Source organism: Notechis scutatus, chromosome 2 (genome assembly GCF_049901735.1).
Source record: "Notechis scutatus isolate UNSWTSFEM ecotype Mainland chromosome 2, rNotScu1.2, whole genome shotgun sequence".
Lineage (NCBI taxonomy): Eukaryota > Metazoa > Chordata > Lepidosauria > Squamata > Elapidae > Notechis > Notechis scutatus.
In genome coordinates, this window is record NC_142010.1 from 67,519,254 (window position 1) to 67,536,559 (window position 17,306).

Genomic DNA, 17,306 nt, shown 5'->3' on the forward strand with positions numbered 1-17,306 from the left:
AAAGTTAACTGGATCGAAACTCTATCAACTGGCAATTTTTCCTAGCATATTACAATGGAACATATCGCTTGTTCGGTTAATTGCAGCTATTTGCCTCACATTTTCTGTAGCCTTGTCTGGGACATGATTCTTTTATCTGAAATTAAATTCTCAGTTGAAAAATGATCTAGACTGAAATAAAGTTGTTGCATGCCAAAAGTTGGGTCTTACTTTTTGGAGCACATATTTCGTTTGCAGAATTCTTTCTTGACCTGCAATGTCTCTTTTGAATAGCCCACATGGGGAAATTAGCTTGAAACATCTGTGTTCACATACCAGAAACCTGATCTGACTTTTTTTTTGGGGGGGGTGCCTTCAAGTCAGCATTGTAATCCTGGTGACTGCTTGGATAAGTCTCTGCAATTTTCTTGGCAAGGTTTTCCTGAAGTGGTTTGTCATTGTCTCCTTCTTAGGGCTGAGAGAAAGTGACTGGCCCAAGGTCATCCAGTTGGCTTTGTGCCCAAGGTGGGGCTAGAACTCACTGTCTTCCAGTTTCTAGCCTGATGCCTTAAATCAGGGATGGGATACAACAGGGTTAACTACCGGTTTGGGATTTACGAGGTTCGATGATTTATGATGTGCTTCCCTGCACCACTGCGAGCCACGTGCCTGTAAATCATCATCAGCATGCGTGAAGAGAAGCAGCCTTTGAAACAGCCCTCTTTTCCTGCTTTTTAAACTGCAGCTGTGCCTCGATTAGCAGCTGAAGTTGAAAAATCAGGAAATAAAGATCAGGTAAGAGCCCAGGTGGGTGGGTGGGCAAAAACATCAGCAGACATAGAACCGGTTCTATGTCTGCTGCTCTTCAGAGCTACCAGTTCTACAGAGGTGGACAGAACCAGTAAAAACCCACCCCTGCCTTAACTACTACACTAAAGTGGCTTTAAATTGGAATCCTTGCCTCCCTAAAAGTTAGAAGATATATTATGTGGTCAAAAAATAGAAGCAATTTTAATAATGCAACTGTAGCAAGATTCACAGGCACTAGTTTGTATTTCCATTCTCATAGTGCATGCTCAAACTAATCTTGGTGGTGTTTTTTTTAAAAATCTGTGAAGTAATTTGTTGAATTTTCTGGATCCTAATAGAATATTGGAATTATAATTGAGTATAAAAAGAGCATTTTAAATGTGTTGCTTTTGTTGTTTTTTCACTGCAGAATTTAGGACTACTAGATCTAACAGAATTGGTTTGGGTGCAATATATTGATTTGCTAATAACAGCTAACCTTACAGAGTTATTGTAGTGGAGAAAACAGGAAGAGGAAGGGATATATTTATATCCCTCCTATATAAATGCTGAATCAAGCAAAGGTCAAAATTTTTTCTTACATTTTGGTTTTTTTTTTACAGTGGCCTTTTGGGTGTTCACAAGAGGAGATGGAGACATGTCAATCTCCTGCTTTGGCTCTCTTGAATTGTGAATCAATAGATCTGTATTCCTTGAATGTCTATTTAAAAACTCATTGAAATTAGTGACCACAACCATATATTGTGGTGATGGATTCATAGCTTAATTACATGCTGTGTAAAGACTCAGCTTTTTCTTAAAGGGAAGCGTTTGGAGTCCCTGATCATTTTGATTGGCCTCTTCTGCATTTTTTCAGCTTTGTTATCCTGTTTCTCCAACAATATGGCTTCCCCCAATAGGAAGTCCCAGCATGTTTTATAGGCATGAAATGAAATTAAGCCCCTCCCCCCAAATTAAGGCCCATATTAAAACATGCGAAATGGGGGGGAATGGTGGGGGTGCTTACGGTTAGGAAGTACTTTTGTTGCACACCCGGATATGGTGCTGCCTGCGTTGACCCCGATACGAAGTGCCCCACCAACGCCGAGGTCAACATCCAAGCCATCGCCACCCGCCCGAAGATACAAGGGGGGCGGAATTAAGTCACCCCCCAAAAAGACGGCCTAGCAATTTTTTCGGGGCTCAAAAAAAAATAAGACCGGGCTTTATTATATGAGAAACACGGTATAAATCTTTTTCAAATGTGGCCACCAGAATTGTACACAATATTGTAGATGTGGATGTATAGATTTGTATAAGAACATTGCTACGCCGATAGTTTGATTTTTAGTCCCTTTCTTACTGATTTTTAGCATGCCATTTGCCTTAAAGGTTTAACTCTGTAAATTAATTATGATTTAAACAGTTTATACTTAATGAGGAAATAAAGAATTATTTACTTACACAGCAGTGCTTGAAAGAGTGAACAGGAATGCATAGATAAAAGTGCTGAGGTAGTGTTTCTCAAAATGTAGGCAACAAAGCCGTTCCAAATTTGTTAGTTCTGCGTTCCCTTATCTAAATAGAGACCACACTCATTGCTTTATTTCTTGCATCAGCTTATTTTCTGTTGAGCTCCTATAGACCCATCCTATGTATTAGCATAAAAAAAGAAGGTGTCCACGGTAGTTTAGCTGCGCATAGGATGATTAAGAAAAGAAATGAAGCTTCTTTTCAGATAATATATCACAGTGCTTCATTGCATGGTTTGGGCTACATTCAGAAAAACAACAATAACTTAGAAGATTCAGATTTTATTTGGACATAGTCTATGTTTTCAGGGGAGGTCAGCAGAATATTGCTCTCATGTAAGTTGTTCAATTCTGCAGGTCCATTTGTGGACACCTGTTTTCTTTTCAGTTGAAGATAACCAAAATTGGGCTATCGTGTCAAACTCTAAAATCTATATTGCTGAACTTGTTTTCACCAGGGTTCCTGCTACACTGGAAAGGTCATTTCCATCGTTGCCATTACAAAATCCTCACTAAACATCAAAATAGCTTTTGCACTGTCACAAAGAGTTCATGAAGTTTTGTTCAGTCATGGCTTCAGTGTAGCCACTCATATGGTACCTTCATTTAGCAAAATGCATATATGGCCTGCTGGCAATATGTTTTGCTTCCATCACAAAGTGCTGGAATTATTAGATTATTTATAGGTTCTGTTCACAGATCGCCTACGTCAAAAAATTTCCTTTTAGCTATTTGTTGGCAACTGTAATATGATCTTAATTAAATTAATATAATAATCTGAAACTATAATTTTGTTTAAATTTCTGTGTTTAAGCCTTTATAGAAATTTCCACAGCCTCCTCTCAATTCTACTAGATGTTTAGTAAATCATTTTTTTTACTTTAATTTTAGTTTAGGGTATCTTTGGATCAGTTCATGACTTTTAGAGCTAGAAATATTTCATTAAAATATTTAAATCGATGCCAAGCAGTGGTAGATGACTTCATAAAATACTTTAGGTGTACTTGATGCTGGTATATACCAAAATCTTTTTTCATACTACAACTAAAATTCTTCTTTCGTGTGGACCTGCTCTGAATTTTCCAATGCCAGAATGCGATGCTTTAAAACATTGTTTTTGCATCCTTGCTAAACTGCCACAGTTTGCAAGTCCACAATCCCATACAAGTAGTCCTCGATTTACAACCACAATTGAGCCCAGAATTTATGTTGCTAAGTGAGAAATTTGTTAAGTGAGTTATGGCCATTTTATGACCTTTCTTGCCACATTTGTTAAGTGAATCACTGCAACTGTTAAATTAGCAATCAGGTTTTAAGTGAATCTGGCTTCCCCATTGACTTTGCTTGTCAGAAAGTTGCAAAAGATGATCACATAACTCCAGGACACTACAACTGTCATAAATATGAACCAGCTGTCAAGCATGTGAATGTAAATCATGTGACCATGGGGATGCTGCAATGGTCATAATTGTGAAAAATGGTCATAAATCACTTTTTCCAGTGCTGTTATAAGTTGAGGACTACCAGTACTTTAACTAGCATAAAGTAAAAACGCAGAGAATGTAGAGTTGATAACTACAGCAATAGCACTTAACTTATATACCACTTTACAGTGCTTTACAGCTCTCCCTAAGCAGTTAACAGAGTCAGCATATTGCCTCCAACAATCTGGGTCCTCATTTTACTGATCTCAGAAGGATGGAAGGCTGAGTCAACCTTGAGCCTAGTGGGATTCAACCTGCCAAACTGCAGTCAGCTGGCAGTCAGCAGAAGTAGTTTTGTAATACTGCACTCTAACCACTGCGTCATTGAGGCTCTTTTTATAACACAAAGACAGTCTAGATTTGTGAAGATTATAGAGTTAAAAGATGGTAAGGGGAAAACCTATAAAACTGCTATAAAAAGCGCTATTAGGTTAACTAAAATTAAAGTTTAGCTAAAATTCAATTGATGAATCAAGTATAGTAAGATAATAAACTGTGCTATCTAAAAGAAACTAAAGAACAAAAAACTAAAAGAACAAAAAAGTTGCAATAGAATTTGCAACTACAGGTTAGAGATAGCTATTAGCCAGAAGTCCAATTCCTAGGAAGTTTTGCAGGTTGTTGGGCAGAACTTGGCAACAGTATGCATTTATGCGTTATGTGGGAATCAAAATATAGCCTGAAAATGTAAGATTGGTTTGCATGGCCTGGCAAACCTAGCTAGTGAGGGATGTCTATGTAAAACAGGCAGAAGAAGAAGAAGACATGCTTGGAGTTTTTTCACTTGCCTGGGATTGTGTAGGCAGAAATACAACTGGGAAGTCTTCGTATATCTTCTATTGAATGCAGCCAAATAGAGAGCACTGCATTGAGCATATCAAGTCCCCTCATTTCTTTTCCTCATTGAAGTCATGGAATGTTTTGTAAATCCAAACTGATTATTTTGATGTCCGTTTCCAATAACCTTCCCAATTTGTACTAAACATCCCTCTGCCATAAGATTTATGTTGCTGCAAGAACACCTGTTCACTTTCAAAACCTTCTAAGGATTTCTAAGGAGGCTTGCAATTTGGACAAGTTTGGTTATTTTCTTTAGAGCATCTGTAGTACGAATTGCCAAGCAGCCCAAGTAATCCAGCATTGCTTACAACGATAGGTCTCTTCAGGTTACTAAAATGATATTCCTCTAAACATGATACTCAGCCTCAGTTTACTCAGCTGCTTGTGCTGTTCCTTAACAGCTGGAGTTGCAACCAACAGGAGGCTAAGATCTTTTCTTATTGGCTCCCATTCCAGGATGCACGCTGGAGAAGATGTGGCAAGGGATTACAATGCTCTGGATCAGTTATCAGAATTGACAAGAGTACAAACCTGCCCTTTACCGGCAAATTTGCAAGGAAGGATAATGCCAGACACAGCCTTCTTTTGAATTAACAGAAGGGGGAGATATGTCACTGGCATGGAAGCAAACAAAGGGGCCTCCCAGCTGATAATAGTTGTACTCCTCCCCAGCTGGCTAAACAAAATTATATAAAGGTCATTTGTCGCTTAGGACAGTTATGTCACCTTCCGCAATCTGAACTACTAAGCGTAAACAAATGAGTGTTTGCAGATTACTGCAGTCTGCTCTACATGGGGCTGCCCTTGAAGATCAGCCAGAGGCTACAGCTGATCCAGAATGCAGCAGCCTAGGCAGTGACGGATGTGGTGTGGTATGTAACACTGCTGCCCATGTAACACTGCTGCTCCACAAGCTGGCTTGTTTGCCTCTGGGCTTCCTGGTGAATTCCAGGGACTGATTATCATCTATGAAGCCTGGATCTTTGAGATCTATCTCCCCTTGTTTCTGCACATCTGGTAAGTTTGTGCAGAGTAGACACCCTCAAGGTTTACTCTATTTGTTCAACTATTTGGACCTGTCCTCTACAACTGTATCCCCCTAGAGATCCATATGGCTCCCACTCTAATGATGTTCCAAAACAGGCAGGAGCCTTTGCTGTTCTCCCAGGCCTTGGGAACCTCTTTCAATTGTTTTGTGTTGATTTTATTTTCTTCTAGACCTCTATCATTTGGGTTTTTAAAATATTTTATTGCTTTTGCTTTTAAAATATAAGCCATCCAGAGTTGTTTGGCATTGAGCAACATCAGATAAACAAATATATATTCCCCAAGCACTGTGTTTTTTGAACCACCCGCCCATGAGGCATTTCAGATCTGTGCATGCTACAAGCATGAAAAAAAATATATGAAAGAACTCTATCCCATTTTCTTGGACCTAGATAGACAGCATGAGCAAAGGATAATAGAACAGAAAGAAGGAATCAATGTATTGTGAAGATTGAAAAAGAAACGTGTCTATCACATGAAAGAGGGTATAGCAGAAGGATATGTAGAGTGTCGTGGGAATGGAAGTATAACAAAAAAGACCCACAGGGCACCAAGAAGGGAGATTGGACCCAGTGAGCTTAATGAAGATTCGTAACTGAGTTAGGAGCAGGCTGTATATATGGATAAATAAAAGAAACCAATCGTAGAAAGTTGATATGACTTGGTACGATACCATAGACTTTGAAGAAATCAGGTCTGGAGAGTCATATACCACATTGTGCATTGGCAGAGGGGATTTAAAAATAAGGAAGGAGATTGCTGGATGCTCCCACAAGCATAACGATAGCAAATTAGTGTATCGTTGTGCCAAGTGGTATTTCTTTCTTTAAAGGAATAGAGGACAATCAAAAGAAAGTGAATGTATTCTGCACAGACAATGTTTCTGCTGCTCCTCAGGCAGAAAAAACATTTTCAAGAAATCAGTTTCACCCCAGAGTGTGGCCTGTACACTGGACTCAGTTGTCGAACACCATTTCCTCCCTCACAAACTCTGTTGTGTTATGCCCCTCACTTACCATTGAGCCAACGAGAGTTGTACTGGTCAGTTCTCATGGCGGTCTGCTTGCCCAAAGTGCGGAAGATGGCTGCATCTGTGCCCATGAAGTCAATGTAGACACCAGCATAGAGGTCTTCATCTGTGAGCAAGGGTCAAAAATAGGGGGAGGAGGAGGAGGAAGAGAACACAATTGTTCTGTTCTAAGGGATGCCATATTGATTTCTTCTCATTACTGTATTGACATTTTGGCAGAGTGTCCTGGAAAAAGTTGCCCAATACAACTTTCGTGTTGAGGGTATTAGGGCTGGAAAAGTTAAACTATACGATGATAAATGACCCTCTTTCCTATGCTAGGAACAAAGCAAGGATACTCTATTCGGCTGGGAAGCCCATTTACTCATTCCACTGATTTGCTGAATGAAAGATAACAAAGGAACCCAGAATGTCTACAAACAGAAGAGAACACTGTCTGCATTTTTTTATATATTATTCTATGAAAAGAGCAGAAGAAGATTAGAAAGGAGCTTCCCCTGGCCTCCCCCCCCCCCTACACAAAAATTGTGGGTGGCAACCTAAACATGAATTGAATATTGGGAAGGGAAACATGTTTAGGGAGATTATTCCCTGGTCCACCTTAGAAAACAGGAACAGGAACTTTTAATGATGACTTTGGTGTTTAACATAAAGTCAAGAGAAGAAGAAACTGAATCCAAAAGTTATTTTTCCTGAATGGGACCACAATGCTGAAGTGTGCGGAATGGGGATATTATCAACATATTTCCCCTGTAACAGTTTTGCCTTTAGTCACAAGACCTGCTGCTTAGGTTAGTGCTTCAATAGGCAACCTAAATTTTAAATGCTGTACATGCAGCTAGTAGTAGAAGGGACTGTGTGGCCCATATCTCAAAAGGGAGTAATACTGTGCAGAATGATATGGGAAAGAGGAAGAGTGAAGGACAGAGATTTCCTTACTTTTCCCTAATTCCCATGCCCTGTCCCAAGCTGCCTGCAAAGATAACCCCACCGAATCCCTATATTCAGAAGATAAGTTTAATTCAAACTTAGAAGTCTTTTAAATATTTCATTAATGAGTCCAAGGCCAAGCTCTTAGTTTCTGCCAAATTATAAAGAGGGCTAGGAAACTAAAGGCAAGAAGAAGCCCAGGGTGTGTACTGTAGGTCTTGTTCTACTAATCCCTCACCTCCACTTAAAGACTTAAAACACTGTTGGGGCAAAAAGCAAACATATTTTTTAGCTGGCAGTTTTGTTAAGCAAACACGCAAGGGAAGCATGTGTGTATGGAATATGGGTCTTTTCTGCTGATGCTACTGTTCCAAAGCTTGTAACAGAGGACTTAATAAATGGTCTTAGCAAGGTTGCTCATCAGGCCCTGATGCACTGGCACAGGGGCACAATTCTTGCTTTTCCCAAACTGGGGGCTCCCAGCTGCTGCCAAATTAATTTTAAACTTTAGGGCTTGTCCTGTAAATGGATACTGGTGTCTGGACAAAATCAGAGGCTGGCAAGCCACATCAAGGGGCTGGGAGATTTGTGGGAAGCAAAAACTCTGGCCAGTCCTGGAACTGAGGGGAGGGGGAGGGAAATACAGTGCAGCTGTTGTACCAGTAGTTAATGTGGGGTAGGCAGGACAACGATACCACCCCTAATGATCTCCCTGCTGTGAGCTTATGTAACTCCAGCTCTCTTCCTAAGGAAAAGATCTGTGGAGCTGGAGTTCCCCCATAAGAGATAGAGAGAAGACAGGAAAGGGAAAGGGAGACACTGCTTAGCCAAAGTTCAGAGAAGGTCCATGCTTGGAATTGACCTGCAGGTGCATAAAGCAGAAAAGTCTGCATGAGGCAATGGAGGATAAAAACCAATGTTCCTCCCCTTCTCTTTCATATGGCCAAACACACACTTGGTTGATTATCGAAAGATGAAGCAAGAAGGTTAAAACTGCAAAAATAAATTATGGCAACTCTTCATGATCAGTGGAATTAAAAAGGATTCAGCATCCTGATGTCTTTAAAGCCCTATATTGTTTGGGACCCAAATATTTAACAAAACATCTCCCATGTGCCGTGAGATCAGCAGCATATACAGTTATTAAATCATAATACTATTTATCTCAATGCTTGATGAATTCTCTGGGAACTTAACCACATCCAGTGGTGATCTCTTGGGCATATAGTTCCTGCAATGTTGAAGGGCCTAAAGTCTTTGTTACTTTTACAAAGTTTGCTCATACTCACCTTTAAAATGAACTTTTAAGCCTTGTTCATTTTAATTATTAGTTCTTTTCTTTCATTTTTATTTGCTGTCTTGACTGTTTCTAATGCTTTGAATTGTGACAGAATAATAGTTGATAGCTCTACTAATTCTGCTAACTATCTATAAAATTCCACATTAAATCATTACAATTTAATGATTGTAAGCCACCTAGAGTCACCTCCAGATGAGATGGGTGGCATATAGGTTGAATAAATAAATAAGAATTAATTCAGTGTTATAGGTCAATAGGAGAACCTATATTTTGCTTCTTTAATAAGCAAAAATGAACGAGCATAATCTACATAGCTTATCACTCCATTTCTTTGTAAGAATTCTCAGGAACTCATTGAGTTTAAAAATATCTTACTACCAACTTTTTGGGTGCTTTTAAAAAGATCTAGAATTTTGTGGCTCCTTCAGATGCAAGGAGGTACCAGAGTATTCATTGAAAAGTTCTGTTGACTAATATATTACTCACTAGAAAGACCGAATATTATACAGCCAAGAAACTCACTTATTAATGTTGATACTGTGTCCACCTTCGGATCATATGAGCATTTCCCTTTGCCTGACTCCAACTTCTCTGGCTCTAAGTAGAATATATAATCCTGGAATAGAAGGCAAGAGATGGATATACCACCTGTGTTATCACACACCTTTATTCTGGATATCTCCAACCACCTCAGATATAAGGTACACATATATGAATTATAGAATGCAAAGTTATCTTGTTTGGGGGTAAGAATATTCATGCAATACAATTACAAACACTTGAATTTAGGCAATTTTGGCCCAGAATGTGTCTGCCCCCTCAAAGTGGCCTTGAACCATTCATGAAAGCTGATTCTAGGGTAGATCAGTGGGGACTACATCAGTTCATCATACAGAGCAGACACTTCCACACCACCACCATGCCATAGTGTCCTTTTTAAATGCCACGTTTGTTTGAGAATGGAGAAAACCTCCAAACCATGTTTTAAGCTTAAACAAATGGTTCACCCCATAAAAGACAGCTCCCCTCCCATCAGTGAGATCCATTGTAAAGCATAGTCCACATTTTGATTGTTCCATCAACATTGGGCCAGAAGGTCCAATGGCAGCAGAGAACTTACAGCAGGCGCTGTTCTTAATGCATGTTTTAAATGGCCAATTGGGAATGTTTTCTTAGATGCTCTAAGTTTATTCCAGCAAGTGCAGTGCTGTTCATGTGCTACAGTTCTGATCAGTATTTCAGCCAGATCCTAGCTCTCCCAACCAGTTTATTTTGGAAATATTAATCAAGTCCCCCAAGTATCTGTTTTACATTTGAGTTGCCAAAATAACATTTTTTTGGACAAAATAAATCTGTTTGTGATAGGAAAAAGGAACAGTTAATATTGAAATGCTATTTTCTGCCAAGTTTTCCTGCATTCTGTTACGTTACAAGGCATTGCATGCAAAATATTACTTCTTGAGCTCGCCAAGTCATGGAATCATCATAAATCACATTCAAAGCAAAGAGAAGGAACTTCTTCGAGGAAGCCCATTTTCCCCCTTGTAATATTGACCTGCTATATCATATTTTTCAGACCATTGGCAGGCATGCAGAATTTTTCATTGCTTGTAAGCATTCAGTGGAGAGAAATAACTGCACTGTGCATGCAGATATTTGAGGAAAGTGTTTAGTTACTCCCAAATAATTCTTAAATGACATCCATCCACATATGGGACTGTTTAAATAATTCCGTAACACATTGTTTATGACAGTATCTGAATTGGTGCTGAGATGTAATCAGGAGATATTAAACTGAGACAAATTTGAATACAGCAAGAATCATCTCTCTCCACTAAATACTTCAGGGACCTTCAGATAACCATTAGTTGACTTGTAACAAGCTATATGAAAGAACACGTAATAGCAAATCTATCACATTTTTCTCTGAAGATACTCAAGAGCAGACAAACATGAATTGGGTTGATAAGATCCAGGCATGAGATGTCATGCTAAAAGTTTTAAAATAAATGACATTAATTACTCTCTCTCTCTGATATGGTATGTTGGGAGTCACTTCTGCTCTTGTTAAAGAGTTGTTGGAAAAGTCTGTAGATGCATAAAGAGCCATGCAGATGTCCTTCCTAACCAGGGTGGCAGAATTCATTTTTTTTGAAAAACAGCAGTCTAGGTTTTGTTAATAAATTGTTAGGAAATCATTGCTTTACTGTATCAGGAAATAAAAAAGCAAATACTGTATAAACGTTCAGAAGCATTTTGTGTTTTGACCGATTGATAGACACACTTGGCATAAAACTTAATATACCGTATTTTTCAGACTATAAGATGCTTCGAACTATAAGACGCACCTAGCTTTGGGGGAGGAAAACAAGAAAAAAAATCTGCCTCTCAGCAATTTGCCTCCTCCCAGTGATCGCAGGGATCGCCACTGCCTATCCCCGCCTCTGGGCGCCCCGTTTTTCAGCCTCTGAGTGTCCCATGGGATGCAAGGAGGCTGAAAACAGGGCACATGGAGGCTGAAAATGGGGCGCATGGAGGCCAAGAACAGGGTGCATGGAGGCCAAAAATGGGGCACGTGGAAGCTGAAAATGGGGATGCGGTGATAGGCGATGGTGATCCCAGCAGACTGGAACAGCTGATTGTCGGTATTCAGGGAGGCAGATCCAACCGACAATCAGCTGTTCATGCTAAATCAGGCTGTGCTGAAGCTGACCATGCTGTTTGCTGTTTGCTGCAAGGAGGCAAATTGCTGGGAGGCAGAGGCCAAAGGGTGGGGGGCTGGAGGGTGGGCGGGGCTTCAGCAACATTCGCTGTATAAGACGCACAGACATTTCCACCCACTTTTGAGGGGGAAAAGTGCGTCTTATACAGCAAAAAATACAGTAACTTTTAATTCCCTCTGTTTATTTGATCCATCTTGAAATAAATATGACAGGGACATCGCTGTTTTATACTATGAATCTCTTTAGGGGAAATCCATATTGAAATGTTAAAATAAATTTTATCAGAAATATTAACAAAGCCATTTCAAAACAAAAGTAAATTCAAAGTCAGTTAAGAGGCACAACTGGACTTTTATTAGCCATGTAAAATATGGTGTGCAACGTGTTTTTTATAGTTTACAACACAGTTGTCCAACCTTTTGGCTTGCCTGGGCCACACAGAGTGAAGAGGAATGATATTGGGCTGCATATAAAATATACAATATAGTTAATCTATATAAATAAAAAACTTCATTAACAATATTTTTAATTCTCTTGTGGAGCTGCATTACTAGCTGCCCAAGACCACATGTGGCCATAGATTGAACATTGTTGATTGATAACATGTTTTTCTGTATTTTATAGTCAAAAGCTCAAATGTAGGCAGATAACCAGGCATTGTAGAGATATTATTCAAGAACTGTGGTTATTAATAAATAATGCTGACAAAGATAATAATAGGTGCTTCTTGGAGTCTTTATTGTCAACTCCCCAAATGGAAATCATAATTGTTTAACAGCTTTGCATCCAAAGATAAAGAGAGCATGAGGGGGAATGTGAGTTATATGGTTAAAATATTATCAGTGGGCTCCTCCTTTTGACAATATTCATACCACTAGGGTTTCATATAAATGCCATCTTAAAGAGGGATCTGTCTAAGCAAAATAAACTGTGGGCCAACTTTTCCTGAACAATTGCTAAAGTCAGCAATTTTTATTAAAAATGGGCTGAGTCAGTGTAAAGCACATAAAAGATGTTTGTTGGGATGAATGAACAAGGTGAAAGAAATAGATGTGACTATGCCTATAAGGAACTGGAGAGCATATAGTCTCATTTGGGCTCCAAATGCCAAGTAATGTTAGCCTAGATAAAGCCCAGACACATCGAAATATTCTCAGAAATTCACACAGACAGAGCTTTTGAATAATAGCAGGGCTTTGGGAGAAAGTCCAGGGATCATTTTTCGCTTGGGACAAGGACAGTGGAAGGATCACCTTGCCACATATATGATATTGCATTCTTCCAGAAGGAGGCCTCCCTTTTCTAGCTGCCCTTTTCTAATGGCAGAATATTTTTTTTCAGGGAGACTCCTTTTGAGGACTATTTATCTCACCTATTTTCTGTAAAAGATATATATGTCTATGTATGTGTATATGTATGTTTATGTATGTATGTATGTATGTATGTATGTATGTATGTATGTATAGATAGATAGATAGATAGATAGATAGATAGATAGATAGATAGATAGATAGATAGATTTATATACACATATATAGATGTGCATGTGTATACACACACACACACACACACACACACACACACACACACACTGATGTGTATGTGTTCACCCATGTGTGTGTAAACACTTTTTCTAGCTGTCTGAACACTATCAATTTTCTATGTATTTTGTCTATTTTAATAATAGAAGTCACTTGTTGAAAGGTGGAATATGAATATCTAAAGAAAACGAATCTGCTCACTTAAAAGAACTACATTTGATGCCTTCAGCAAGCCTGCTAAATAAGTCAGACAATTTTTGTTTAAAATGCGTTCTTTAAATTCACCATAAGACTTTGTGAACTAAGATGTTACAAAATAACATCAACACTTGAAATTAACCTGTTTGGAGAAATGTTTGAAAATCTGGATTTTGTTGTAGAATGATTTAGTCATGCAACAGTTTGATATTATGCCTAAAAGAATCTGTCTGGCTTTAGAAAGGTTATTGTGCAGCCCTGCATATTCACCACGAACATTTTAGGTGCGTCACCTTGAACTCAATGTAGAAATCTGTTGCCAAATGTAAAAAGCACAAAGGATTTGTATCACACTTAAATCCAAGAAGAGACATATTAGGAAAGGGATCTCTTTAACTTTTTAACTTGTAAGTGTGAACTTTCTCCTCAACCCTGTTTTTTAATCTGTGCTTTTATTCATGTGTTTATATTGTTGTAAACCCCCAGAATCACGAAGGTGAGATGGGCAGTGTAGAAATCTGATAAATAAACAAATCTCATGGCCAGTAATTCTAAACCCCAGACTAAATTGACTACACAATTTACTTCCTTGCTTCCTTCCTTCCTTCCCTCTTCCCTCCCTCCCTCCTTTTCCAACAGCTAAAAAAAATAAATTTAGAATCTGTAATTGTGTACGCGTCCAGCTGGCTGATCCCCCAAATTAAAACATGCTCTCGTAAACAGCATCCAACCCCTTGGATCTTCCTCTCTATTCATACTGTTAACATGTGTTTATACAACATAGAGAAATACATCCCATCCACATCCCACCGTCACCCCCGCCTCCATTTTCAGCATGACTTTGATCCTTCCAAACTACTTGCAGCTTATGAGGCGGCCTCTCTTCAGTTCAACATTTGCTTGAAATAAAAATCTCATGTGTCTACATTTCAAGTGGATGGATACAGCATCTTGTCCTGTATACTAAGGTCAAACATTTTGAGAGGCTTATTTCTTGACGCAAGTCTGTTGTGAGCCCGGGGAAGGAAGAATTAGTCTGAGAGAGGAGACGCAAGGAGAAGCTGTCCAGGAAGCGCGCTCATTGCTGGAGGGGCATGTGTCTATCCTGGCCACACGTGGCCCTCCCCCCTGCCCCTTAATTGCCTGTTAGGTGCATGCCAGTTGAAAATGAAGGTTAGAGAGCCCAGGCTCGGGCATGCTAGGGAAGGAGCCATTTTGTCCTTGGGGAAGGACAGGCAGAGCGCAATTCCCACCTTGCGTTCCACTGGAGACGGGTGGAGGGAGGAGTCAACTGCTCTACTTCCCCGTCCTCCCTGCTGGATGGACTGGTTCAGCTCAAAAGCCTGAGGAGAGGAGGAGCAGAGAGTTAGCACTGGCAGCATCATCTGCCAGAGAAGCAGGAATGGCAGGGTCTGGCCAGAGAGCATGCAGAAGCTTCACTATCTCTGTCACGTACACATATTGAGACCAAGGTTGTCTTCATAAATAGTTATATCCTCTCTATGGTCTAAGTAGGGTAGTCAACTATTATCCAGGGCTATCTGGAGTACATCATACCTGGGTGGGTCAACACTGAGAAGATCTGAGGCATCTCAACTAAATTGTTGAAGTGCAGGACTAAATGATTTCGCTGCATAATATATCTTTAACATTTTAATGAGCATCTGGGGCTCCAGATGTTGCTGAATTACAATTTCCAGTGAACATGATCAATGAATAAGAACTATAAGATCATCAGGATCTGGTGGGCCATTAACTTGGTTTTTGCACAGAGACGTAAGCTGTAGTTAAAGACAGAATAAAGTATGAAGCAAAGATTTTCTTTTCTTTTCAATAATTGCTCTTCTTTTTGTTTAGATCTTAGGAAGAAAGGTCCTTTTTGAAGCATTAACAATATTTAAAATGGTACCTCATATTTCTTTTATCATGTAGCTACACCTGAAAGTCATAGCAGCAATATGGTATTAGAAACATGTGACAGAAAATGGTCGTGAGGTCTATTTTAAAATTAAAGTAGGCAAAACCCTTGAGGGAATTGATTATGAGAAGATAGTTTAATGGTGAAAACATTTTCCATCGCTATACAAGCAGTTTTCCTTTATATCATTTTTACGGATCAGTGATATCTAAAACCAGTAAGTCAAAACACAATACAATGACAACTCCCCTTCAAAAAAACTATTACCGGTATGCTAAATGGCAAAGTTAAGGCTGATGTTACATAAATTGATAAAGATGTACCAGTCCACATTGGATGGAAATTATACAGACCCATTAATGTCAAAGATGTTGTCACTTATCTGTTAATTGAAAACTTGTCAACAACAGCAAAACCTCTGGTTGCTGGGAAATGAAACTTGGATAATGTTCTATTAATAGTAGAATAATGTCAATGTATATTTAATTTTCTTACAATCTTTCTTCTTTCTTGCAATATTCTATTATTCTATTTCTTTGACGTCTATTTCAGAAACCACAGATACTAAATCAGATCAACACGATTTATTCCAATACATAATTTACCTAATTAACCACCAGATGTTTATAGACCACTTTTAAAACTTTGCTATTTTTTTCTTCAAATTTTGTGGTCCTTTTTAAATGAGTTTCATATTATCTTTTCCAAAAAGATAAAATTCCATCCTCATAACAGAGCCTGTGAAACACAGCTCTTCTCAATTCCTGCCTTCTGGGGAATTTATACTGCAATCATCTTCCTGGTGGGACATAAATATATACTGAATTGGAAAAGAAGTTTTGAAAAGAAGTGTGTCTTCCATCATAGATCTAATTTCTAAAGTAGCTATGCATTCATAAACTTTTACAAATGCTTCTCCCTCATTCACTCATGTTTCATACTTGGGATCATTGCAAAAATGAAAACAGTCCTCTGGTTCACCCCAATTATCAGTAGACAGAAAATAGAGGTGCATGGACCATCATAATGCTTGAAATCTCTCATATCCTTTAAGCATAGAGAAAGAATATCCTAGTACGCACAAATGGTATGTACATCTCCTAGTACGTACAAATGGAAACATTCATGATTGTGCATCTGTTATAGCAAACCTCTGGGAAATGTACTATGCGGTTGAACCTAGCATAGAAACCCTGATTGCTCTATTTTGCTTGGAAAAATGTTAGCATTGGCTGGAGAATGCCTGTATAACCATTTGTTTGGATGGACTTGAGCTCTGCTTAAGACTCTTGCCTTTGAGCTAACAAAAAAGGTAATTCTTGGTCCTGGATTTATAAACATTTTCTTAAGCAGGCACTTCAATCATTTCCAGGAAGACTTCCTGTAATTATGATAGTGTTATGCTCAGGTTAAGCATGGAAATGTTTTTGAGACCCCTAAAAATAGGGATCTCATTCTACTTGCAGTGTTTTACCATAAGGGGAAAAATAAAGATAAATTAAATATGAAAGTGTTTTCCAGATTTTAAGGGACTCCCCAGAGCCAACCAAAAACAAGCTTAAAATAGAATAAACAACATGATGAACACTGATTTACAGAGCCAAATCATTCTCTAGGAGAGAGATTTTTCATTGTTTTTATGTAAGATTCATTATTTGATTAAGAATTGTGCTCCTTTATGGCATGGTCTCTCTTGAGACTTACTAGTTCCAAAGATCCATAGGTGTATAGAAGGATGCCTGGTACAGTAGATGGGGCAAAGCATTATTGTCATTGTAGTCACTGATCCCAGCAATGGGGAGATCAAATGATGCTGGTAAGAGATACAGAACCAAAATATGAAATAAGTGTTTGATATAAATATAAACTGTGAGAGGCAGTCTCATGCTATATGGATGGGAAGCAGTCTGTATTACATAGTTATACTGCTCCATCTCCAATTCAGTTGTATATATAGTCCCGGGAATGGGCAGCAAAGACAATTTCCAATTCTTT

The 17,306-nt window shown here is 38.8% G+C and overlaps 1 protein-coding gene across 8 annotated transcripts in view; it reads right to left on the reverse strand.

The window, feature by feature from the left end:
• The window catches only part of SEMA3F (semaphorin 3F), a 148,433-nt gene that overhangs the window by 27,727 nt on the left and 103,400 nt on the right, over positions 1-17,306 (reverse strand). For 6 of the 8 annotated variants that reach the window (XM_087954991.1, XM_087954989.1, XM_087954988.1 and 3 more), the window contains 3 exons: positions 14,647-14,736; positions 9,454-9,547; positions 6,688-6,807 (listed from right to left, as the gene is read on the reverse strand). In XM_087954991.1, the coding sequence (XP_087811117.1) occupies positions 6,688-6,807; positions 9,454-9,547; positions 14,647-14,736 (304 nt within the window). The remainder of the gene's footprint in view (positions 1-6,687; positions 6,808-9,453; positions 9,548-14,646; positions 14,737-17,306) is intronic. The other 2 variants (XM_026673300.2, XM_087954993.1) reach the window with 1 other exon arrangement.